This window comes from Saccostrea cucullata, unplaced genomic scaffold (genome assembly GCF_032062105.1).
Source record: "Saccostrea cucullata isolate Sc308-1 unplaced genomic scaffold, CSIRO_AGI_Scuc_v1 ctg428, whole genome shotgun sequence".
Lineage (NCBI taxonomy): Eukaryota > Metazoa > Mollusca > Bivalvia > Ostreida > Ostreidae > Saccostrea > Saccostrea cuccullata.
Genome location: NW_026928261.1, coordinates 206,472 through 232,505, shown reverse-complemented (window position 1 = coordinate 232,505; position 26,034 = coordinate 206,472). Strand labels below are relative to the sequence as shown.

At 33.5% G+C, this 26,034-nt stretch overlaps 2 protein-coding genes and 1 long non-coding RNA gene across 6 annotated transcripts in view; 1 reads left to right on the top strand and 2 right to left on the bottom strand.

Annotated features, from left to right (window-relative positions):
• The window catches only part of LOC134276958 (plexin domain-containing protein 2-like), a 44,305-nt gene extending 28,677 nt beyond the window's left edge, over positions 1-15,628 (bottom strand). For all 4 annotated transcript variants that reach the window (XM_062759246.1, XM_062759244.1, XM_062759247.1 and 1 more), the window contains exons 1-5: positions 15,497-15,628; positions 5,559-5,764; positions 3,947-4,075; positions 3,531-3,600; positions 2,315-2,437 (exon numbers count right to left, since the gene is read on the bottom strand). In XM_062759246.1, the coding sequence (XP_062615230.1) occupies positions 2,315-2,437; positions 3,531-3,600; positions 3,947-4,075; positions 5,559-5,764; positions 15,497-15,584 (616 nt within the window). In that variant the 5' untranslated portion in view covers positions 15,585-15,628. The remainder of the gene's footprint in view (positions 1-2,314; positions 2,438-3,530; positions 3,601-3,946; positions 4,076-5,558; positions 5,765-15,496) is intronic.
• Positions 1,102-1,948, bottom strand: LOC134276961 (uncharacterized). Its single transcript, XR_009994147.1, has 2 exons — positions 1,731-1,948; positions 1,102-1,692 (listed from the first exon to the last, which is right to left on the bottom strand). It is a non-coding gene; the product is annotated as an uncharacterized LOC134276961 (long non-coding RNA).
• A 52-nt stretch (positions 15,629-15,680) lies between the features above and the next one.
• LOC134276959 (uncharacterized) overlaps positions 15,681-26,034 on the top strand; it is a 42,269-nt gene continuing 31,915 nt past the window's right edge. Inside the window, exons 1-10 of the mRNA XM_062759248.1 lie at positions 15,681-15,749; positions 18,037-18,083; positions 18,317-18,401; positions 18,793-18,922; positions 20,803-20,981; positions 21,332-21,480; positions 21,605-21,723; positions 23,771-23,879; positions 24,751-24,849; positions 25,705-25,823. Of these exons, the coding sequence (XP_062615232.1) occupies positions 18,328-18,401; positions 18,793-18,922; positions 20,803-20,981; positions 21,332-21,480; positions 21,605-21,723; positions 23,771-23,879; positions 24,751-24,849; positions 25,705-25,823 (978 nt within the window). The 5' untranslated portion in view covers positions 15,681-15,749; positions 18,037-18,083; positions 18,317-18,327. The remainder of the gene's footprint in view (positions 15,750-18,036; positions 18,084-18,316; positions 18,402-18,792; positions 18,923-20,802; positions 20,982-21,331; positions 21,481-21,604; positions 21,724-23,770; positions 23,880-24,750; positions 24,850-25,704; positions 25,824-26,034) is intronic.

The following is a 26,034-nucleotide window of genomic DNA, read 5'->3' as shown; positions in this document are numbered from 1 at the left end:
TAGAGTGGTACTAATTCAAGACTGAACCAAACAGTTTCCGGACTGCTTATATTTGAAAATTTATAGTTACAAGAATATTCTATAAACATAGGTAATCAAAGATTACGAAGCTCACCTCGACGAATGTTATCAGTTTAAGTAATGCAAATCCTACATCATATTTTCTTAATATTAAGTATTCATCCCAACAACAATATTCTTGCAAGTTGTGCTTAACCCTCTACATGGCATATATACATTTCTATGCGTGTAGTGTGAAAAACATGTATTGTGCAAACAAATATTCATAACTGTTAAACTGCAGATATCAAAGACTTCAAGTTCATTCGGATTGATCTGTTCCCAAAACTTTAACCTGGTCTCTTGTATGGAAAATATAGGTCAGATCCAGCATCCGAAGCAAGCCTGGTAGTGTCCATCCTAAGATACATCATCCATGCAAGTTTGGTTTAGCTAGGGCTTACAGTTACTTGGGAATGAAAAATGTAGGTCAGATCCAGCATCCGAAGCAAGTCTGGTAGTGTCCATCCCTAGATACATCATCCATGCAAGTTTGCTTCAGGTAGGGCTTATAGTTACTTGTGAATGAAAATGTAGGTCAGATCCAGCATCCGAAGCAAGTCTGGTAGTGTCCATCCCTAGATACATCATCTATGCAAGTTTGGTCCAAATAGGGCTCATAGTTACTTGGGAATGAAAATGTAGGTCAGATCCAGCATCCGAAGCAAGTCTGGTAGTGTCCATCCCTAGAGGCATCATCCATGCAAGTTTGGTTCAGGTAGGGCTTATAGTTACTTGAGGTGGTTTGTGGCTGTGTGGTGTGTGGTGGTTGCTAATGAAAATGTAGGTCAGATCCAGCATCCGAAGCAAGTCTGGTAGTGTCCATCCCTAGATACATCATCTATGCAAGTTTGGTCCAAATAGGGCTTATAGTTACTTGGGAATGAAAATGTAGGTCAGATCCAGCATCCGAAGCAAGTCTGGTAGTGTCCATCCCAAGATGCATCATCCAAGCAAGTTTGGTTCAGGTAGGGCTTATAGTTACTTGGGAATGAAAATGTAGGTCAGATCCAGTATCCGAAGCAAGTCTGGTAGTGTCCATCCCTAGATACATCATCCATGCAAGTTTGGTCCAAATAGAGCTCATAGTTACTTGGGAATGAAAATGTAGGTCAGATCCAGCATCTGAAACTAGTCGGGTAGTGTACATCCCTAGATACATCATCCATGCAAGTTTGCTTCAGGTAGGGCTTATAGTTACTTGGGAATGAAAATGTAGGTCAGATCCAGCATCGGAAGCAAGTCTGGTAGTGTCCATCCCTAGATGCATCATCCATGCAAGTTTGGTCCAAATAGGGCTTATAGTTCCTGTGGAATGGACCTGCTCCAAAAACTTTAACCTGGTCACTCATCTAGACAATGTAGGTCAGATCCAGCATCCAAAGCAAGTCTGGTAGTGTACATCCCTAGATGCATCATCCATGCAAGTTTGGTTCAGGTAGGGCTTATAGTTCCTTGGGAATAGACCTGCTCCAAAAACTTTAACCTGGTCACTCATCTGGAAAATGTAGGTCAGATCCAGCATCCGAAGCAAGTCTGGTAGTGTACATTCCTAGATGCATCATCCATGCAAGTTTGGTCTGGGTAGGGCTTATAATTCCTTGGGAATGGACCTGCTCCAAAAACTTTAACCTGCTCCAAAAACTTTAACCTGCTCCAAAAACTTTAACCTGGTCACTCATCTAGAAAATGTAGGTCAGATCCAGCATCCGAAGCAAGTCTGGTAGTGTACATCCCTAGATGCATCATCCATGCAAGTTTGGTTCAGATAGGGCTTATAGTTACTTGGGAATGGACTTGCTCCTAAAACTTTAACCTGGGACGCCGACACCGACGCCAACGCCGGGGGTATAGCATAAGCTCATCTCGACTTCGTCGAGGTGAGCTAAAAAGGTCCCTACATTGAATATAGTAACAAATGAAGGACTTTCGTTGTTAAATAATTCTCATATATATTTCTAATTATTTGGTCTTGAACATATTCAGATTTGCAGGCCAATGGCTTTTTAGAATGGGATGCTTACTCATCCATTGCATCTGATCCCATCCCTGAATTTTTTAGAGGTCCTTGTTTGCTCCGTTCTCTATTTGTATTGTTTCACTGACTTTTGGGTTTGATTGAAGATCTTGAACTCCATATTTCATAGAAGACTTGAAAATTACTGACAAGTTGGCACTAGGAGCTACATGCTTATAATACTCTCAGCAGATCTGAGAATTATTGATGCTAATGGATTGCATGGGATTAACTTACCAAAATCTTTATAGAGAATAATGGAATCGTTATTCATTGAGGTATCGAAGTTTGCCATCAATGGAGCTATGTATTGAGTAGCAGTCAACCATTGGTGCAGAAATGGGCTCATATAAAGGAAACCTGGAAATAAAAGAAGAATTATGTTCATCTGATAAAATTATCCTGGCTTTTTGTTAAACCTGCTTCCACTGCACACAAAACAAAACATGTCTCTAATCTATTTACTTTGGTTATCCAATCGTCGTTTGTATCGATTATTATGCATTCTCTTGCTTTACCTCTCAAAAATGAATAAACCGTTCAAGTATGAGTAACTTAATTTTGATGCTTAATTTGTAAGAGCTTCTACTCTTGTCTAGTTTAGATAAGATCCACCGATAATTTAGTTATGTATATTGAATTTCATAAAGCACTTAGTACGCTTTTTTGGCTATTAAGGATATTATTCTAGTTCATAAAAATATCACTCCTGCCACACTGTGAATTTGTACATGTAACTGTATGTTAGTTTGTGAGACAACACAAGGTCAGGGATGCTTAAATGTCCCTTTAAGTTTAATAATGAATTAATAAAATGTCTTAAAATTAATTTATAAATGATTTTCACTTGAAAATTCTGTATGTTCAGGTTCTTTATACACACACAATTTTCTCCATAGACTATTTTAAGAAAAGGTCAGGGAATCATAAGTAACTAGAATATATCTAAGCTACTCCACCATGCTAGAGGTTCACGGCGAGATACTTTTGACTTGGCACTGCACATAAGGAGTGTAGAGGCCTTAACGGAGGCTCTTCCTTACGTGTAGGAGTAATATCTAAGCAAAAATTCTTTGGAGGAAAGCCTCTCATAGGCAAGTTTTACTGTAATTTGTTAAGTTTTCTACAACAAGTTTCAAGTCTACACATTCTTAAATAGTTAGTGTTCATTGTATAAATAAGTTCTATATGTAAGGCCATATTTAAATGAATGCTTGATTGCCCTCTCGCGACTCAAGGTAAAATTATTGGGTCGGTAGGAAGGTAGGGGAAATCATTTTTCCAGAAAATTTCAACACTTGTTGATGGGATAAGAGGAATTAAAGAAGAAAAAAATATATTGGGTCCTAGATGTAAAAAAAAGTTTGAGTCAGGCCTTTTTTAGTCAGTTGGTCACGGGAGGGCAACTAAACATTTTTTTTTTTAAAAATGGCCTCAGCAAGTCCTCTGTTACCTCCTGTCGCTATGGTGATTTTTGTAACTTCATGACCATAAAATTTGAACTTAAAGTTGATTGGTACGCTCTGGAATTAAAAAAAAATATCTACAATTAATGTCACATAATTACATATATTATCTACCATTAAATTCTTTTTAATCTGATTGTGTACAATTGAGCAGAGATAATCCAGTCTAACTCATGAAATATCATAACTGTTTGCCTTGAACAAACTTAAAACACTTGAATTTGACAATTTTTAAAACTATTCCAAGTCACTTAAGTCTGACTTACTTACATTCTATAGTGACTTAAGTCTGTACTAACCACAGCTACTCTATGACTTCCTGATACTGATTCACTGTTTCCAAGTGACTTAAGTCTGACTTACTAACTTTCTATAGAGTGACTTGACTTAAGTCCATACTTACCACTGCTACTCTATGACTTCCTGATAGCGGTTCACTATGTTTGACATTGTAAAGCTCTGTCCAGTAGTTCGGGAATTCCGCTGTGGTAGTTATAACCTTGGACTTGTAATACTTATGATTCTGGCTGAGCTACAATGAAATGTTGACAAGTTATCATATAGTTATTACTCACATTTTACTAATTGTCACAAACTTGTAAAGGTAAAGCAAGGTCAATGTTTGGAAAAAAATTAAACTGTAGTCTGAAGAGCATTTTACCATGTGACATTATTTCATAAATTTTGAAAAAGTTCAAGAATTGGGCATGACCATCATGGACATCCTGGTAATAAATGTAAAATTCCGATCCATCTTGTCTAACAGGATACATTTTAATAAGAGGTCTTAGTACTCCAAGCTATTAACAATTTTCAAATCAAATTTATATTTTTAAATGTTACTTCCTATGTTAACCACAAGTCCACAATTACACAGTTCTTTAATCATAATGAAGAAAAAAAAAAGAAACCAGTGAATTAAAATTGTAAAACGTGGCTTCCGTACATTGGTTAAATGTTGATTTATATTAGAATAATTAAACTGTCATGGTCGGTTCTGTGGTAGAAAATAAAAATGTAACGTGGAATACATTATCATACAATATTTCAAATTGTCTTCATAATTAACATTAACTGCATGTAACTGAGTTGTTGCTTTATACATTTTTAAAATTCCAATTTCATGGAACGGTATCAGAGAAAAAAGTAATTTATTTCACCACCATTATTGGATGCTTCTAGAAATATTGGGGTTTTTTTAACAATTGTTTATGTTTTTCCTTCTTTGATAATGAATGTCACATTATGACTACATGATATTTTTTAAAAATCAGTAATATATACCACAAATGTATTAAAGAAATGCAATTATATGCCATAACATGTACAGTTTAAAGAGCAAATGATAGATATTTACAATATCACAATGTGCAGGAAAGGTGCAAAAAATTATATATACTGAATGTAGTATTGTGGTGTGGTGGTTTGAAGCTGTGCTTTGTACTCTTAACACTTGCTTTATTTGTACCTTTTCTTTGGTAAAATTTGGTGTGGTTTTTGTAACTGTGTTTCGTGGACATACCACTTGTTTTTTTGTTAGGTATAATCTGAGGCCGAGCGAGCACTCACAAACATTTCTACTGGAGGTATAAGGAATTTTTGTGAGCGCTCTGAAACGTTCGCTCTGTTGAACAGGTCTCTGGTGTGGTGGTTGCTACCTGTGTTTTGTAAACGTACCTTTTGTTCAGTATAATCTGGTGTGGTGGACTGTAGCTGTGTGGTGGTTTGTGGCTGTGTGGTGGTTTCTACCTGTGTTTTGTACACCTACCTTTTGTTCGGTATAATCTGGTGTGGTGGTCAGTAGCTGTGTGGTGGTTTGTGGCTGTGTGGTGGTGGTGGCTGTGTGGTGGTTTCTACCTGTCTTTTGTACACCTACCTAATTGTTCGGTATAATCTGGTGTGGTTGTCAGTAGCTATGTGGTGTGTGGTTTGTGGCTGTGTGGAGGTTTGTGGCTGTGTGGTGGTTTGTGGCTGTGTAGTGTGTGGTGGTTTCTACCTGTGTTTTGTACACGTACCTTTTGTTCGGTATAATCTGGTGTTGTAGTCGGTAGCTGGGTGGTGGTTTGTGGCTGTGTGGTGGGACTCTTTGATGCTGTGGTAGGTGGCGCTGTTGTAGGATCACTTAAGTTACCACTCTGTCTTTTGTATAAGGTATGGTGTTGTCCAAAAGATATCACAGAATCTAGCTCTGAATCACTGTTAAAAAGGCTGTAGGCTACTCCTGGAAAAAAAACAAGAATCATATTTTAGAATCACATGTATTTCTAATCTTTTTAAAAATACTTTTCTCATCATGAAATATGCTCATAGCTTGAAATTACAAGCATTCTGAGTAAAGATGTATTCATGTTCCTTTTATGTAATTTTAACCACAATAACCTTTATCTTAAAAATACTTTTGAAAGAGTTAAAGAGTCAACAGTGGTCTTAATGCAGATATTTAAAAACCAAAATTTAATAGGACATAATCCATAATTTTATAATTAGGACATCCAAGGGTTCAATTAAGATATTAAAGGTAAATTTAACTTAAAGGAAAAGTTTTTGGAACTTCCAACCCACTTCAACATATTGATTTCATGGTATTTGAGATATCATAATCTGTATTCTTGAAAATGAAATTCAGCTGTATATGATCAGGGCTTATGTTGATCGAGCATGTTCTAAAAAAAAATCACAATTTTCTGAAGATCAGACGATAGTTGGATACCCAAAAATTTTCTCAGTCCCCAATCAAATTCAAGATAATGAGCCTTGACTGTATTTAACAAAACATTAACATCAAAATAAGGTCTCTAATCTCTCTTGCGACAAAATATTAATGTTCAAGGGGTCGGTAATTTTTTATAAAATTTAAGCAAAGTCCATGAAAATTGTCAAGGTTTTTGTTTTAAGGTTTTCCCTGAAAAAATTATTTAATTTACATTTTATCCATTATTTACCGTTAAATGTGAAGCTTCACCAATTCATACTTTGTGTCTCCAAATTAAACATATGCATATTGTTCTGACTTTCAAAACAGCTACTCAAGCCAGGTACAACTTCAAATTTTATACATTGCAAGATATTTATTTCCTGAAATTTCCTTGAAATACCACCTGGGCATTTTTTCCTTGCTCAGCATTAAACTTCAACACTGTTACATTTATAACATTAGTTAGACGTAAATTACTCATAATTTGTGACAATGAGTTATACAATACACAAGGTAATCTGTATAAGTGTGCACCAAAAAATGTTCCTTTATTATCATGATGATCAGGATTCTAAAACCTATGATAAAACAACAGCTTAATTATAATTATAAAGCCCAGAAGACATTGCATTTAAATTCGATCAAGCTTTTTTTGTTTATTCTAAAGAATTGTGTTTTTGCAATAATGTCTCAAAATTTATTCTGACTTAGACAGTAAGCAGTCTAAGCAAAAATAAAAATTCTATATTTCCTATTTATCTAAGTGCAACAGGATATTTGATTGGTTAGTAGGCCAGGTGTAAATTTCTGTACTCATTGTATCCCAAAAAATTCTTTGTTAGATTTTACATAAGTCCAATCCTATCGATAAGATTCACTGCGTAATTATTGGCTTAGAATCATCACACTTTGTCAGTTGATGCATCTTTGGTTTTCGGAAGGTACTACAATGCATTGTAACGTTATATTATTTGCTTTTTATCATTGGAAAACTATGCATTGTGAAATCATGTTTAATTTAACCCTGGCTCAAGTCAAGTGTACAGAAATTTACACCCTACTTGCTAACCAATCAAATCTTTACTACAAACTAGATAGGAAATAAATATTTTATATATACCCTCAAAATTAAAGGCCTTCATAAGTAATAGTCTACAATTTAAAATAAATATAACCTATAGAAAACTGGTTTATGCGTAAGGCAAGATCTATATTTAAAGTAATACATGTTCAGTTTACACATAAAATATTTACACAAGTGTCTCATTGCACTTCTACGGTATTCCTCTCCATTTAAAAATTTTGCTCTCCATTGAATTTCTGGACTTTGTTACAATATACATATTACTCATAAAAGGTTGAGTAATTTCAGTTACTGTAGATGTACTTTTTTCCACTGGGTCATATTTCCACAGAAACTTTAATTCTGTTCATTCCGATGGTAGAAAATTACACGGATATCTTAAGACTCTCATTGTATGCCTTATATGTTTTTTTTTAAGTTAGATGGGACAAGTTTTCACAGAAAGTTTGTGACAGCATACTGTTACATAGCCTGAATTAATACCACACGGAAAAAAGTACTTCTACAGTATAGCCACCTTACATTAAATTTAAGCGTTCTTGATATTTTATTAAATTAAGAGAAATTTAACATATTTAATTTTATAATTTGTGTACATGTATTTTCCATTTTTAAATATAGCAAAGAGTGACATATGTTTCTTCTGTGATAGATTTTTTTTAATAAAAATATTTAGGTATAAGTGTATTGCTGTGCTGAATATGAAATATTTAAATTTTCATACAATGTCCAAAAGAAAAAAAATCCCATTTTTCATAAGCGTAAATTAAAGGTCCTAAATGTCAAATACCAGTTATCTGTGTGGTCAAAACTTGACCAATTAAACATTTATTTGCATAAATGTCCAACTCGTTGTCTTTCCAGTGACTGCATCATGTAAAAAAAAAAAAAATTATACAGTACGATGAACATATTAGACTCAGGTTAAATGCCAAGCCTCTTTAATTTAGTGACGTATGAATTAACACTAAGCAGCAGACTAATTTCAGTTATGTGTCTATTACCTGTGACCATACAAATTAATGGACATCACAAGAGGGCCCCTTAGGGTCTATTAGGTCAAATGGGTCAATGGTCAAAGGTCAAACATCCTCTGGACCTATCTTATCTCTCCTCAATAAATACACAAATTAAACAAGACTGAAATATAAAAGAATTCTAAATTAGAACGTAAGTTCTTGCTATAAAACAAAGTTACTATCATCATACGTGGGCTTCTTCTGAATCAGAACTTAGTCAAGAACATTTAAAAATAAAGGAAATCTTTGTGGTGATTGGTTGCAGGCTATAATTTACTTGCTGATATGAACTAACTAAATATATAAATTTATGTTTTTTTTCTTTCTATTTTCTCTTTAAAATTGTTTTTATGAGTGTTCAGAGGTTTCTTAAGACTTTATATACCTATTAATTAAAATAATATATGCTGCAACATCTTATCTTTGTCACATAACTTAAAATACTAGAGTTTCAATAAATACAAAGAAAATCTACAAGATTTGGTGTAGCTATAGGTACATATGATGTCACATGAATAATCTGGCTCCTCATTAATTAAGCAGATTAACAAATGATTTAATGACCAGTCTCACAGCGAGACAGTTCGCGGTTTAGCATGGTGCCCCACCATTACAATGAAGTCTGCACTTAAAGTAACATTTAATGACAATGTCACCCCAGAGTATCTAATTTACACTTTCATGTTAATAGAAAGGGACACAGTGCTGCACCATATTTAACTCCAAAATTAATTTTCTAATATCTGAATATGCACAAAGGATAAATTAATATAAACACCTAGGCACTTGATGACTAAAACTTTAGAATCTTCTGAATCTCATTTTTGCATTTTTAATGGAATAATTAAAAAAAAAAATTATTCTATGTCTACCATGAATTCATATGATATGAGTAATATTCATAAATAAGCAATAAAATTCTAAGGTGATTATTTTAACTATACAATCATGTACTTATTTGAGTACTGTTTAATTTTTCATTTACCCCTGATGATATGAATTACGAAGTTTCATTCTTAAAAGATATGCTATCTACACAGAATACATGTGTATAACATCATTATAACATGAGAAATTTATTGTATTTTAAGAAGATGCCAAAATCATCAAATATTGAAAGACATTTATCAAGTTTACATATTTAAAAATATTTTAAAAGGGAGCTAAATTTAAATATAATGCATGTACATAAGCAAAACTTTAAATTTTCCCACATTTTTTTCATTGTAACTATACTATATAATTTTGTTCTATCAGATAGAACTGTGCCTTTAGAAATTTTAGTACAATATTCCTGTTTACCAGTAATTACATTAAAGGAATGTTTAGAAATGTCTAATCCAGTTAGAAAATGCAATCCATGTGTTTAGATAATGCTTTACAAATGTCATGTTTTAAGCCTAGAGGATGATTTTCCAGTCTAGAAAACACAAGATTTAACAACTGATTACAATGTCAACAATTTGGATTCTTTTTAAAACTTTGTCTAATAAAAAAAAGACACAAAATGAAATTTTCGAGACCAATGTTTCAGATTAACATAAAAAGAGAAAAACAATATCAAATCAATATAGAAAAGAAATATTTATTTTTTCATTTTTTTCCTCAAATATTGTATTCTTAAATCAAAATAGGGGAACATTAAAATAAATAATTTTATTAAATACTTTTTTATAAAGAAATGATAAACTAACTAATTAACACAATACCAAATTATAACTTATAATAATGATTACATAGAAAACCATGTTTTTGCAAAATCAAATAAGGTGCATTGATGGCCACATTTTAAAGGTGCATAACCAAAAGGAATTTTTACAATTACATAGTAATACATTATGTACATGGTATGTTCTTAAGGAAAATTTCTTTGGTTATGAAACTAGGAAGCTGACGTACTGACATGATTTTCTGTCACGGTCTTTTGAAATGTGCTGATCGTTTACACCTTAAAATTACACAACCTATATACCCACATTATATGACCAAAATAACCCAAAACGTGACTGCATGTTTAAAAGCCTGACATCATCAGCTATTTTATTTTTCCAATGCGTAATACATCTTAAATTTCCACCCCGAGTCACAAAATGGTTATTGAATGAAGTCGTGTGATGTTTAGATTTGAGGCCATTGGACTGTGACCAATATTTGTATATACCTTTAATCTTATTTTCTCAATATTTTAACCTTCAAAATGTTTTAACCCTTCAAGGTCCATTTCATTCTTTTAATGATTTATGATGCTAAAAATGACACAGGAAAAGATGGAAGTTAATTTCTTTTAAACTTTCGATTCACTTTAGGTTAATGGGAAAAAAACATTGATTGCCTATCTAATTGGACAACATATATACACAGGGAAACTCACTAAAAGCTGCATGAATTATTAACATCTGAGACTGCAAAGAGAGAATGTCACACAGAAAAAAAAATCCACTCTTACTATATATCCTATTCAACAAAAACAAAACAACTATTGAATAATTAATTTGATGGTCCCCTAAAAAGTATGTTAGATTTCTTAAACTTACATTTTACAGGGCAGGTGAGAATATGACAAACAATAATTCTACCTTTGTTTGCCTCATCTTTGCAAAATATATAACAAATTGTTCAATTCCTATTTCCTCACCCCCCTCCCCCCCCCCCCAAACAAAAGAAAGAAAATCTCTGAATCAACTGCATCTGAATATAAAATCTCATTCTGATTTCATAATTCAATGTATTTATAATGGACATGAATCTCCATACACCCCAAAAGTCTTCTGAATTCATTCAATTCGTAATTCATAAACAAATCTTACGAACTTGTAAACTGAGCAAAGATCTAGTAAATATTATAAATTCAACACACGGTCCTTCACCCACATAAGAATTACCCAACATAATGTATGCCAAATAAACATGAAACAAAACCTTTAGGGTGTGTCCCCCTATTAAGTTAAAATATCAGCATTATCATTCAAGCTAATTCTGACAAAAGCCATACACCCCCCATCCACATCCTCTAGTTCAACACTTGTACATTTCTCCTGGCTTCCCCCTCCCTTTCATGTTACTATACAATGTGATTCTCTCCTCATCGTGCCCCCAGCTGACATATTTCATACAAACTCCTGTAGATTGTTTGTAAACAAAACAGATTCCTGGGCTGGCGGTCGGCTCCGATTCTTACACAGTTCTGTCACTCATCGCATTCTCTGCCAAACTGAAGCGGTTTTCTAAATCTCTACACCTAAAACTGATGGATTCTGAACTGACAACAGGGAGAGAGAGAGATGTGTATTGTATTGCTTGCAAGGAAAAATATACTACATTGTTTTCCAGAAAATAAGCACATCTGGCCTAGAAAAAGAAAAACTACATCATGTTTTACGAGACTGGCAAAATCTCATGTGTAACGAGATTGGCAATATCATCTTAGCTAGACTTAGGTATAACGAACTGACAAAATCAACATCGAAGTATTCTTCTTCTGCTACATTTATATGCATAACTGCCATTCACACATTTCTTCAACTGCCGCCACTTATTCATGTACTTAACTGTGTGCACCGTGTTCTATGCTAATTGCACTATTATCTACAGAAATACTTTATCATTTAACGGTAGCTACTCCATCTCACACACCAGACACCAGGATCCATCTTATTTTGGTGTATACATATCAATTTTGTCTCTACATACTCCAATAATAACCCCTCCCAATATTAATACTGTAAAATCACATATTTTTAAGAGGTCAAATTTTCCAGGTTTGAGAAAAATTTAACACTGGTTTGTTGGAAATTGATTTCGTGGTTGGAAAATGTTTTGTAGTACTGTAATGCATATGAAATTTTACATTTTGTGGTGGTCATAAATTTGTGGTTCTCTCTGTCCCTCGAAAGCAATCAAAATTAAATCCCCATGACAATTAGTGATTTCACAGTACCCAGTATGCTTTCTTGCATTTTAAATTTCAATAAACCTAATGAAACTTTTTTTTTCATTTTGTGTTCAAATATCATTGTTTTTCCTGAATACTTAAATAATTTTTAATATCACAAAAAAATATAATATTTTAATGAACTTAATTTCAAACTAATTTCACTTTGCATTCAAAATATCATTATTTTCCATGATCAATACTTATATTTTTTAATATTGCAAATATTAACAACTAAATATTCATCTTTAAGAAAAAAGGAGAACTTTCATGTAAAGTGTTGTAAGAAATGATCAAAGAGAAATGTAAAGTCGTCATGAATATATACCTAGATCCCTCTCTCTCATTCATCAGAGTTCACTGAAGCTATTTCTACGTAAAAAAATAGCCCTCCCTAATTTGATAAATTGTTCATGTCTGTCCCATGATCCAACAAACAAATCAACAAAATTCTCTTGCTTCGACTGTAAAGAACTTCTTTCACTTGAATATACTACAAGATATATATGTGTGGTGTGTTATCACCCATGTTCTTTATAAATCAAATTTTCAACTAACTAATGCTTAAGTCATCACAATTTCATGTAAGATGTTAGAATCTTTTTAATTAAAATGCTAATTAGGTCAGTGACCCAATGACAGGAGAAACTGATGAATGATTTCAGGCACTGCAGTTTTAATATTGATATTTTTTCATACCATACTCATAAATTTTTCATACTGTACTCATTAATTTTTTTTTTTTCAATTAGTACAAAAATTTATAAAAATTATTCTGGTAGATTTATTTAATCATTAATGTGTGACTCAATATATAACACTCGAAGTTGACAGATCATATGTTATACATTTAACATGTTAAATACTCAATAAGTTATACATTTTAAATGTAATGAATGTAATATTGTATAAAACAAACCTATAAATTGCAATATATCCAATATTTTTTTTTATTAACATTTATTTTTTTAACTGGTCATATCTCAAAAGTTGTTAGACCTTGAAACTACAATATTTATACATGTATAATAAAATAGGCTCAATTTCATAATAATTGATTTTCTCAATACTAAATGTCCCCAGGATTGAATTTTAAGAACATTTATTTGAGTCATAGCCCTATTTTCTCCGAGTATCCTGAATATCACGATTACACAATGAAGGGCAATGTGGTATAAGCTAGTTGTAATTATACACCTATAACGCCTGCATTAATTTCTTTTTCAGAAATAAACTCATGCAAATGTTTTAAATCAATGTAGGACAAATAATATATTTTCAAAGCAAGTACATTAAAGTTTACTAATGCAATGCCCCATTGTTTCATGTGCAGTATCTTAAAAAATTAGATTTGTTTTCTATAAAATTTGATTTGTTTGAAAACTGAAATCTTCAATCAATATGATCAAATTTTTGTCATCTTTTTGAATACCATTTTTTTATTTTTGTGACAAAAATGGGACGGTTTATATTGAACTTGGTAAAATACAAGTGTGGGCTATCCAGAGCAGTTGACAGAGAGCTGACTTATTATTAGTGTACATGTACAACCAACTGACTCAGTTTCCTTAACTCAATGACAGTCGCTCTCTAACAGAATGAGGGATCCACTTCAACTGTCCAATACAGGATATCCTATTTTGTTTATAAGACACCTAACATGCTCTAATTGAAAAATGATTAAATGGATTTTATTCTTTAATTAATACACCATAAATGCTGGTACCAAAATATATGTATTTCTGTCTAAAGGTATTTTATAAGCATGTAAGGTATCAGCTGACCACTGAACATGCTGAACAAAACATATACCAGGTATACATAAATGAAACAAAAGTGTTTCAATATTTACTTTGGTGCCTATATAAGGGTGTATTTCACTGGTCAGTTAAAATGAAATAATTCAATAGAATTGTGTTTTGGTTACAAGCGTCATCTTTCTGTATTTCATATTTTACTGCTTATAATTATTTATTAATTGAAAAGAAGAATTTAAAACTCCAACATTGCAGACTGAAGGGTTAATATCAAATTTTAATCTTGTGTAAACTCTGTCCGTGCCAAGTTTTACCTGTAATGCACAAGCTCAGTAGACCGTGAATAAACTGAATTAGGACAATGAATTTCCTAAAATGACTTCCTTAGTCCTTTGAAATAAATATTTACATTACACACTGGGTATTGCCAGTCAAGTATTGATTTGATCTGTATTTTAGCACTGAATGTCTTTGAAATTCCATATTACAAAAGAAATTCTAAAACAGGAAGAAAATTTTGAAGAAGAGAACTATGTATGTGATTTAATCCTCAACCCCCCCCCCCTCCCCATTCCTTCCTAACCATAAATATTTCTCTGTCTATAGATCAAACTGTATTTTCAAGTTACACGAACTTTGTTTCCAATTTACTCTTCTCCACTGGGATCTGATAAATATATTGCCCTGTTAACAAAGTAGATGGGGTTTTGCAATACGTACACTGGTCAGAGAATGATATTGATTTTATAGTTCTCCTTATAAACTGGCAATGAAAATAATGTCAAGTGAAGTTTATGTTAATAGTGTATGAATAGAAATTTTGAGAATTTTAAATAGTAATTCAATTCAGAGAAGAGGACATTTTCTAAATTTGCAGATAACATATAATGATTTTTTTTTTAATTGATTATCTCTTATGTAAAAATCTCATTCATGCAACAGTAATGCAATTTGCAAAAGATTGTAATCTTATCACATGCATGATTGACAATGTGGTCTTTTACAAATGACATAGAATTATAAATACAGCAGCTGTACAATAATATCGATAAAAATTCAATTTTTGGAATAATTTTATTTTCAATACCTGGCCAGAATAAAAGTTAAAAAATTATGGTGAGTCACACTGAGAGAGAGAGAGAGAGTAACTTTTAACTTTCACTATATTTCTACTACGTTCTTTTTATCACCGAGCAAATTCTAGCTACAAGATCGCAGAATAACTTCAAAAACCAGTAAAAACTAATTAATAAGTTACGGAGAATGAATATTAATTACTTTTACTCATTAGTGGTCAACAGTTGTGACAGAACAGCATCATTTCCGCATCAATAAGCATGCATACCTAATCATTACATAAATTTCAGGTAAAATCGCCAGGTAAAAAGTGGGATTCGCCGGTCGAGCAAAATTTCGGTTTTAAAAAAATTACTAAGCAATGGAATAGATTTAAAACAATAAACTCACCTTCAGAAAAAGATAATTCCACTTGTGAACTTATGAAAAATGTTACTATTACAACTGATTCGAGGAGAGCCCACCGAGTTGTCGCCATGTTGTTTGTAATTTACAAAATCTCGGGAATTCCCCCGAGATCATACCGAGATCTTCCAAATTTAGACGAATGAGACGAGGAATCTTATTGGTCGAAATGAAACAACAAGGCAAGCGTATGGGAAATTCAACTTGATGCTGAAGGGGAAAAACAACACAATTTTATGTGAGTATTCTGTCCCACAATGAAATTAAAAACTTCATTTTTGTTGGAATTTATGGAGCAAATATTGAAATGAATTCATCTCACGCACGAAGATCACTCTGTAGACTTGGTAAAGGATAATTTGAAGCTGCGAACTGACTGACAGCACTGGCTTATGACAATCATGCTGGCTTTATTGCACTGACATATTCTGAGAATGGTATTCTCAATCTCATAAATTTGAATTTAAAGACACCAATGTCCTGCACTCTGACTGTATTTTACTTTAAAATTATGTTACGTTATAGATTTAAGACTAAGTTAAAGACAGTGTTTCCTTATTGAACTTTTTAATTTTTTGAATGGTCTTTCTTTAAGAAATGGATAGGCTTTTGCTTACATCCAAATCTCTTCGCAGGCTGTCAGGTTGATTCTGAGAACGTTGTAAAACCTTGATGGCTTACACTGTACCGCTGACAGCCTTCTTGCAACTAAAATTTCGTCAGAAATATGTCTGATTTTAGTAACAGACGTGTTAAGGGGATGAAGGATGTATGGTCCTTACTTTGATTTACTTTCTCTATATTTTTTACTTGTATAATTTTTTTGACTGTTTGTTTGCGTTCACCATCTAGTATAAAAATATCTGAAAACATTCAAAATTTCTTGCAAATATTATCAAATTACGGAATAGAAATCCACTCTGCCGTTTCCCCACAGGCTCTTTGCGTCATAGTATCTCTTATAAAGATCATACATGGTAAAAACAGGTAGTATAAAATCATAAAAACGGGTCATAATATGTACATGGTAGGGTATTTTGTAAATTTCAGAACGCAAAGAATATTTTTACATGGTTGTTGACGGAAAAGTTCTGTGGATTGTCTTATTTCAGGAATGTGTGACGTCATAGTTGGGTTTTCCCGTACTCGAGAAATGTAAACATGACACGTTTTTCTCATGATCATGACTCGTTTAACTTTGCCCCGTGCAATATTGAGCTCAGCTTCACCAATCGATATTTTTACAGTTAATCAATACAATGACGACCTTGAACTTCGGCCAAATTAATTTTTTTATGGTTTAAGTTGTCACTCTTGCTTTTTCGACCCTATTCATACTCTAAAATATTTTAAAAGACACATCTCCGATATTTTTTATCAGCCTACACTTGCAGACACTGTGGGGTATGGTAACTCAATATCTCGTAAGTCAGAAACCTATTGAAATGTCTGCTTTATAGTATGTAGGACATACTAAATAAGATATATACAAAATATGAAAAAAATTAAATGACATATTTTTTCAGTGTTAAATTAACAATTTCAACATAAATTTATACAACTGTCACAAGAAAACCAACATTTAAGTGTTTTTAATCCATTTTCACAAGTTCTCCGTCCCGGAGTTTTTGATTTTGAGCATATAAGTCCAGAAGGACACTCGAAGCTCCTCGGGTGGCTTGTGCCTTGCACCAATGAATGGATAGTGGTGTCAGCCGAGGATTGCTGATTGTGGTAGAAAAAGCATTAGTTTGAATCAAGGAATGAGAGCTCATAAATATGGATAAAAGATATATAATTATTGGATTTCTTGTGACATTTGAGTTTATTTATGTTAGAATTTTTAATATAACATGTACGTCTGTTATGTATAATCAGATATAATTCAGACAAAATATTAGTTGAAGTGGTAGGCTGTCACAGGTTTGACATTTTACGCGTTTTCCAGAATCAAAACAAGACGGCCTGCGAAGAGAAGTGGATGTTGGCAAAAGCCTGTTCACCACTCTAAAGAAAGTAGGTCAACCCCACTTTTCAATCATCGATGATCATGATGATATGAAAAAAAGTAATAAATATTGTTCATTCAGTGAAAATAAGATAAAAAAAAATAATCGTTAAGGAAGCAGGTGTGATGCATGCTTAGTGCACTGTTTCTTTTGTACTTAGCCTTATCTATACACAAATCAAAGAGATGTCATTGAAGGCAAGCTAAATTAAGATCTTGCAAAAACACACATGCAACTGAATTTATTAATTAATCTCAAAATACTCGACACTTACCCTAATCTCTGGGATGGTATGCAAGGACTTACCCAAATCTCCAAGGTGGATACTAGAGTAGCCCATTATTTGAAGAAATCTACATTGGATTTAATCACATGACCAACCCATATTTACATCCCAATAAAATTTTTAAAATGAACGCAGCTTATTTTATAAGTCTTTCATATTGAGTTTCATTCTGATCATAAATATTTCACAAAATTGTATGATTAAATTAGTTATTTTAATTGATCTTTCAGGGGAATTTACTGACCAAGGAACATTTCTCTGAGACTGGTGTAGAATGGTAAATAATTATGCATACAAAATGTTGTATGAAGCCCGCTTTTTTAAGTACATGTAAAGTTAGTATATAGGATTTGTCTTTGACAAACCATAAGAACCAACAGAATTAAAATTACTATAATAATCATGATAATGGTTTGTTTGTTTTTAAGTTCACAAACCATTACTTCTATATTTTTTTCCCTTATAAAGTTACATTTGTTGTGATGATTTTATATTTTTATTTTTATGTAGATTCCACAGTGATGAAGAGAACTTCTGTTAGAACAGAGTCCCTCTCTGGACGACAAGCCAAGAAAACAAACAGCTACGGTCCAAGGTTTGTTATTTGCTTTTGAGATTTTAATTCTGTATACAGAGAAATTTTTGCCTCGATTTATTTTTGCTCCTTTTGCCCTACTCTTGTTTGGGCAAATTTAAAATGGGGCGAATTCAAATAATATAGTATAATTTCTTAAACAAAATCTGACCAGGCGAATTTAAAATGGGGCAAAATTGAAAGGTTGAAAATAACAGGGGGCAAAAATAACCCTGTATACAGCATGTACAGTAGCCACAATGTATACAATTGTATCTTTTTAACTCACTCCACCATTCTTCCTTTTTTTCACTCATGTCCCTTTTGAATTTTTATCGGTTGAAACAAAATGAGAAATTAGCATGATTAGTCAACCATTTTAATCAGTATGATTTTTATAAATCTGTTTCAGTAAAATTCCCCAGTATTTTCCTGGGGAAAAGAAAAAGACGAAAGCAGTGCCAGACTTTGGCAAACTCCATGAAAAATGGCAGAAACAACTAGAAGTCGGCAAAATTTGTAACAAGAAACCACAGACAGTGGTGAGGCCAGCTCTTATTAATGCTAGAATATGCTAGTGGTGTTTCGATTATCGCCGAATCTATCGCTGAAACCCAACCGATTTCGATTAATCGGATTGAAATTTGAGATCGATTAATTGGTAAAACCTGTAAATGTACAAGTTTACAAAGAACGAACTGTTGTTGACACGAATAGTCGAATACACTAGCTACATTGGCAAAGATGGCGGCGCCCTGTGTCGCAGACAACGAGGACAACCAGCGAGAAATACTTCCCTACCCCGGCACTAAATCGAGTCTGCCGATTCGAACAAAACTTAGACATGCAGGGCCGTCAAAAATTTGACGTTTTGTGTATTCCCAATGGCACAAAGTGCTAGATTTTCCCAATTTCATACTTAAAAATTCCCCAAAACGTGTTTTCTTGTTTATATCACCTAATTTTCCACACATGCATCCTTTATTTGATCCATTTAGCAGTAATGCATGGTTGATTTTAATCTGCAACATCCCTGTCATGATCGTTTATTTCTAACTCGAATTTCCTCTGTCATGAATAGCCTATAGATAGGTCATACGTAGATTGGGTTGGAATGATAGCATTATTTAACAAGGATAACCATTATGAGTTAGTTCATAAAATAAATGAATATATTTTTAAGTGAATTATAAGTTAAAATAAACTCTTGGATACTATCTATTTCATTTGCATGTGTTAAATGTCCATAAATTGTAGATCTAGGCAATTTTATGATATTACCTTTAAAAGGAAAATTTTAAATTTTTAATAATTTCAATAAAATTATTTTTATAATTAAATTTTTGATTTATATAAGATGCAATTAAACAGTAAGAAATACCCCCCCCCCCCTCATTTTTCAGTCTCTGTATTAGTGAAAATTTATAAAAAAAAATGCCTGCCTAGTAAGTAAATGTTTGATCTGTTAAATATAGATTTTATCAGACCTTATGACTGATGTCCTGTAAATTTTGGCTTTTCAAGTATACTTTTCAAAGTGATAAATGGCTTTCATGATTAAATATTTTGCTTGGAAAGGGGGGGGGGGTGTTAATTCATGAAAGTATGTTTAAAATTTTCCCAATTTGACAAAAATGTTAAATTTTTCCCAAACGGTACTGCGACAGCCCTGACATGTCAAAGCCGTTTGCAAACTCTGCAGGCGAACGTTAGCCAATAAAGGTACTACATCGACTTTAAGCTCTGTCGTCCTTGGTAAGAAGTTTGGGAAAACGCTATACACGCCCCTTTTTTTCACCAGGTTGTTATGTATTTTGTTAGTTACAAGTAGTTAGTACTAGTTACTAGTTAGTAGTTACCTTGTTATTGTAATTGCCAAATTTCATGTTAATAAGTTGTTAGTTACATTGAATAGTAAAAAAAAAAATTTTATAGAGTCATATATCCTTTATTTCACATATGTTTCAAAATAAATATGGAAACCGATTAATTCGATTAATCACTAAAATCGGACTCCGATTATTAACCGATAATCGGTTTCAGATTTTTTCCGATTATACAACACTAGAATATGCTATGTGTATACACATTACTATCCAGTCCCTAATTTATTTATGAACACAAACACAGAATAAAAATTTTAATTTGACTTGGAAAGTTGCTATTAGATGGCAGATAAAAGAAAAAGGTGTAAAAAATGAGGGCCTCTGTGCTCGATTTAGTCAATCTGACTCAACGATCTTACGCATTTTCCAATTTGTCTTATGTACAAATGTCAAACTTCTAGCGATTTGACATCCAAAATGCTGCACAGTAGATGTTTATGATATAAGTTAGAGCTTGAAAGAGGAAAGTTAAAGATGCCCCTAGATCATCTGAACTGAAGGGAATAAATGTTAAACATGTTTTATTTGCCTTGTAGCCCACTGAGTTTAAGCTGAGCAAAAGCAGCAAGGCTGACCAGCCCCAATATGCCAAGAAACAGTTATTCTCCGATGAAGAATTTGAGGTGGACCATAAGTCTCTGGATGCCATTTTGCGTGGACTGCCGGGACGTGGCGTAGCTTCAAGAAGAGCAACAACAGCCACGGGAAGAGATGTGTAGGTGTTTCATGGGCTTGAAGGACAAAGGATTAATTTATTATGCTTGTTTGGGGGGTCCACATTAATTTCTGCTTGCCTTTTAAAAATCATGCCAGTCCCTCAAAACTTTTTTGTTGAAGAAAGATGGATAGTATGGTTTTATATTTGATGATTACTGATACTTTTCTGATCAATCTCAGTTTTGGGAAGGTTTTTGATATCCATTCCACATCGTACAAAGCCTACATTTAGGAAAACCTGCAGAAAGATTATGATTTTTTAAAATTAAATAGACAGCATGTGCCATACTGCCACATCCATTGTGTACAATGTTTTCCCTTTGCAATAAATGCACTTAAATCTTGTAGAAAGAGGAGCCAAAGTTGTAACAGCATAGGAAGTAGACGGGTCCTTGGAGAGCTACCATTGGACCAAGATCAAACTTCCAGGGCCAACAGACGAAGAAGTCGGAGCGCCAGGGCAGAGGTCCCCCTCAAGGTCCTGAAGGAGAGTGCTGGTAAGTTCCTTTGGTCTCAAAAATTAAATTCCATTAAAAATTCAGTACATCAATTTTTTGTGATCTTTTCAATGTAAGGCAAAATTAAAGGCATTTAGGGACTTAAAAAATCCAATGTTTTCAGAAGTGAAGTTTGAGCCAGACCCCCAGGCTTTGCGTAGTATCATCAGCAGTGAAGGAATGACCCCGTCACGAGTTGCAGCTCCCAAGCGACAGACCACCACAGGGGCGGTCATCAGACAAGTAAATTAGGCCTTTATTTGTTTGTTTCTCTTTTGTATGATCCACTGTACAAGTTAAAATCAGGTTTTCTATTTTAAGATAGAACTGAAAATGTTTACATTAAGAAATTTCAGTTTTAAATATCTTTAATCTAATTAATAGTTCTTATTTTTCTCAAAATTTATTATTTAACAGTATTTTTTTTTTAAAAAAAAACAAAAAAACCCAATAATTTTAATGTGTTAAATTCATAATCTTTTTACTGCATACTACTGTTTTGATCTTGAAAAGACAAACTTGAGATTAAATCCAATTTAACTTAAATGAAAATGTACCATATACTACTGTAAAACGAGAATATTTGGCGCACTACTAATTTTAGCGCCTTTGGCGCAAGAGCCCCTGAACGCTAAAATTTATTGTGCAATAACGGATTTCTAAAATATTAATTTTTGTGTGTGTGCAAAGTTATTACATAAATACGTGTAAACCGGAATGCGCGATTACTTAATGTCGAATGGTCGTTGAATTTTATATACACACTAGCACTGCACATGGTAGGATCGATAAAGAAAGTTCTGCCAAATTATAATTTAATTAAACTATTGTTACCCCGGTAGTTGTTACCCGAATCTTATCATTAGCACCTTCAAAGTTTGGCTTCTCGGCGTATCAATCATCTATCGCCTCGAGGTAAACAATGCAATCAAGCATGGTGATTGACGTTGCAGACAATACCTGATTATGATTACCATTTATCCAAGTAACTTTCTTTCTATGCATGGATTGATTTAATGTGAATAAAATGTGTAAATACTCTATTTCTTTTATTCAAAATAAAAATAAAATAAATTGTAAGCCACAATAAAAATATTCCTAGATTCTCATCCCCGCCCGCCCCGATTTTATACCCCCACCTCGATTTTTTTTATTTCTGTTTTTAGCTCACCTGAGCCGAAGGCTCAAGTGAGCTTTTCTGATCAAAATTTGTCCGTTGTCTGTCGTTGTTGTTGTTGTCGTCGTCGTAAACTTTTCACATTTTCGACTTCTTCTCAAGAACCGCTGGGCCAATTGCAATCAAACTTGGCACAAAGTATCCTTGGGTGAAGGAGATTCAAGTTTGTTCAAATAAAGGGCTACACCCTTTTCAAAGTGGAGATAATTATGAATTAGAGAAAAATTAATGGCATTTTTAAAAAATCTTCTTCTTAAGAACCACTGAGCCAGGAAAGATGGAACTCATGTGGAATCATCCTCAGGTAGTGTAGATTCAAGTACGTTCAAATTATGACCCCCAGGGCTAGGGTGGGGCCAAAATGGCCGACCAAAGTTTTACATAGGAATATATAGGAAAAATCTTTAAAAATCTTCTTCTCAAGAACCACTAGGCCAGGAAAGATGAAACTCATGTGGAATCATCCTCAGGTAGTGTAGATTCAAGTTTCAAATCATGACCCCCGGGGCTAGGGTGGGGCCAAAATGGCTGACCGAAGTTTAACATAGGAATATATAGGAAAAATCTTTAAAAATCTTCTTCTCAAGAACCACTGGGCCAGGAAAGATGAAACTCATGTGGAATTATCCTCAGGTAGTGTAGATTCAAGTTTCAAATCATGACCCCCGGGGCTAGGGTGGGGCCAAAATGGCTGACCGAAGTTTAACATAGGAATATATAGGAAAAATCTCTAAAAATCTTCTTCTCCAGAACCACTGGGCCAGGAAAGATGAAACTCATGTGGAATCATCCTCAGGTAGTGTAGATTCAAGTTTGTTCAAATCATGACCCCCGGGGCTAGGGTGGGGTCAAAATGGCCGACCCAAGTTTTACATAGGGATATATAGGGAAACCTTTAAAAATTTTCTTTTCAAGTACTTCAAAGCTATGATTAGTGATATTTATATAGATTCATCCTCAGGTAATGTAGGTAATGTCTAGTTTGTTCAAATGATGAATGCCTGGGGGGGGGTTAAATTCAAGCCCGATGTGCTCAGGTGAGCGCTGTGGCCCCTGGGCCTCTTGTTCTTCGTTTTACAGTATGTTATGTAAATTTTCTGTTTTGAAATAAAGGAGAGGCCTTCAATCTATGATGCGATGACAAGTTCCCGACATCTGAATTCTAAATTTGCTGCTGTGCAGTTGGCCAGCAAGGTGTCAAAGGTCACCCATCCCAAGAGCCGTAAGTAAAGGGGGAAAATTAAGAACAAAGGTAATGCTCTGTGTCAAAGAATTCATAGCAGGGATGTCTAGGGCTGTGTATTGAGCCAAAAATTTCGATACGATACGGTACAATAATTTTTAAAGCGATATGCAATATATTGGATTCTAAAACAAGTCCATCAGAAAAGGCTTATAAATCATTTTAATGCATAACTTTCATAACAATTAAGTGTTTTATTACCCATTTTAAAGTTCTTGTCTCATCGACATTACAAATAACACTTCAAATGAAAACTTTTAACGACAGTAAAATCAACATGTTCAAATTCAATTCTCTTTGTATTTTGTAACAATTATAAAAACTGTGTTATTTCCTTACAAATTATATAATTAAAAATAATTGAGCAGTTTTATTTCAAAAAACTGAAATATAGTCTTTGGTGATTGAAATTCTCATCTTTTTAACAGAATTAGAAGAAAAACTGTTTGTCCGATACGTATTGGAAGTTATTTTTCGATACAATATTTTTATTGAATATCGATACGTATCGATATATCGATGTATTGATACAGCCCTAGGGACGTCTTGATAAGGAAGTTATTAAAAGTTGTTAATATCAAGTCTTTAGTTTGGCACAGTTATGAATCAATTTTGGTACAGATTCTTGTTGAAAAATAATTCCTGTGTAGTGTATTGAAGATATCAAAGGAAACAAGGTTTGAAAATATAAAATGAGGCGAAAGGTGTTTTTATTATTCATTCATAAAATCCCATCATTTTAACTTGTGAAAAGAATATAGGTATGGAAATATTTTCAAAGATTTCAAGTTGTTTATTTGATTTGAAAATATATCTAGATACTAGTAGATTCAGGGATTGAATATTTTAGGACCTCCAGGCAGTCCTGTACAGAGGGCCACACAAGCTTGTCGAGATCCTCCCCAGAACCACCCCCGAAAACCGATAGATCAGCAGCTCCAGTCACTGGGTGAGTTACTGTCAGTAGAACCACAAATGTAATAGAATAGGAATCTGGGGCCCATTTTACAAAAGATCGTAAATTGTAAATAATTAGTCTTAAAATTTATTATTGTACAACATGTCATAGGACCGTTTTACAAAATATTCCCAACTGCATGTCGTAACTCCTAAATCATAAGTATGACTTCTTCTAGTAAATTGCAAATCTCTGTAAAACAATCTCTTGTCTTAAGTTCGGTCAAATGACCGGGCCCCTGATTCAAGCCTGGGGGCCATAAAACTTAGATGAGCTCACTTTTGATCTCAGTCTCACTTTTTTCAAAGGAATTAATAGTGGAAAATTGATATTGAGATCAAAAGTGAGCTCATCTAAGTTTTATAGCCCTCAGGCCAGGAGCAGAATCGAGATCTCTGCAGTTTTAGTAAATTATGTCCCCATTTTTGAGAAAAAAATCTTCACAACAAAGTGTACAGTTAATAATTGATAAACCCAAGGATAAGACAGAGTCTAACACAATTAAAGAAACAAATGTCAAAGTAATTAAACAAAGATTATTTTGTTTTTATTTGTGTTGGTGGATATTGGCACTTACTAGAGTTTTAAAAATGCACACAAATGCACATGAAATTGAAAACTAACTTGTGTGCAAAACTTCAGGCCTGTGATTAAACATTTAGTAATTCTATAATGATAATGTTAAGAAAGACAACCCATGAGTATGAAATAGAAACAATAATATTATTTAATCTTAAAGGAATACTCAATTTCAAATGATTCAAAAAATGTCAAAAAAAGTATTTCTGTATATACTGTATGGAAGCATTGTGTTGTGTCTCAGACATGTTATATAATGTTTTTTAGCTGATGAGTTTGAGGTTGACCCTCAGTCAATGAGAAACATCATTAACAGTGAAGGACTGACCCCTGTCAGAGTTACTGCCCCTGTCAGGAAGACCCTGGGAGGACCAATCATAAGACAGGTAACACATATAACAGTCAGAGTTACTGCCCCTGTCAAGAGGACCAATCATAAGACAGGTAATACATATAACAGTCAGAGTTACTGTCCCTGTCAGGTGGGAGGACCAATCATACGACAGGTAATACATATAACAGTCAGAGTTACTGCCCCTGTCAGTAGGACCAATCATAAGGCAGGTAATACATATAACAGTCAGAGTTACTGCCCCT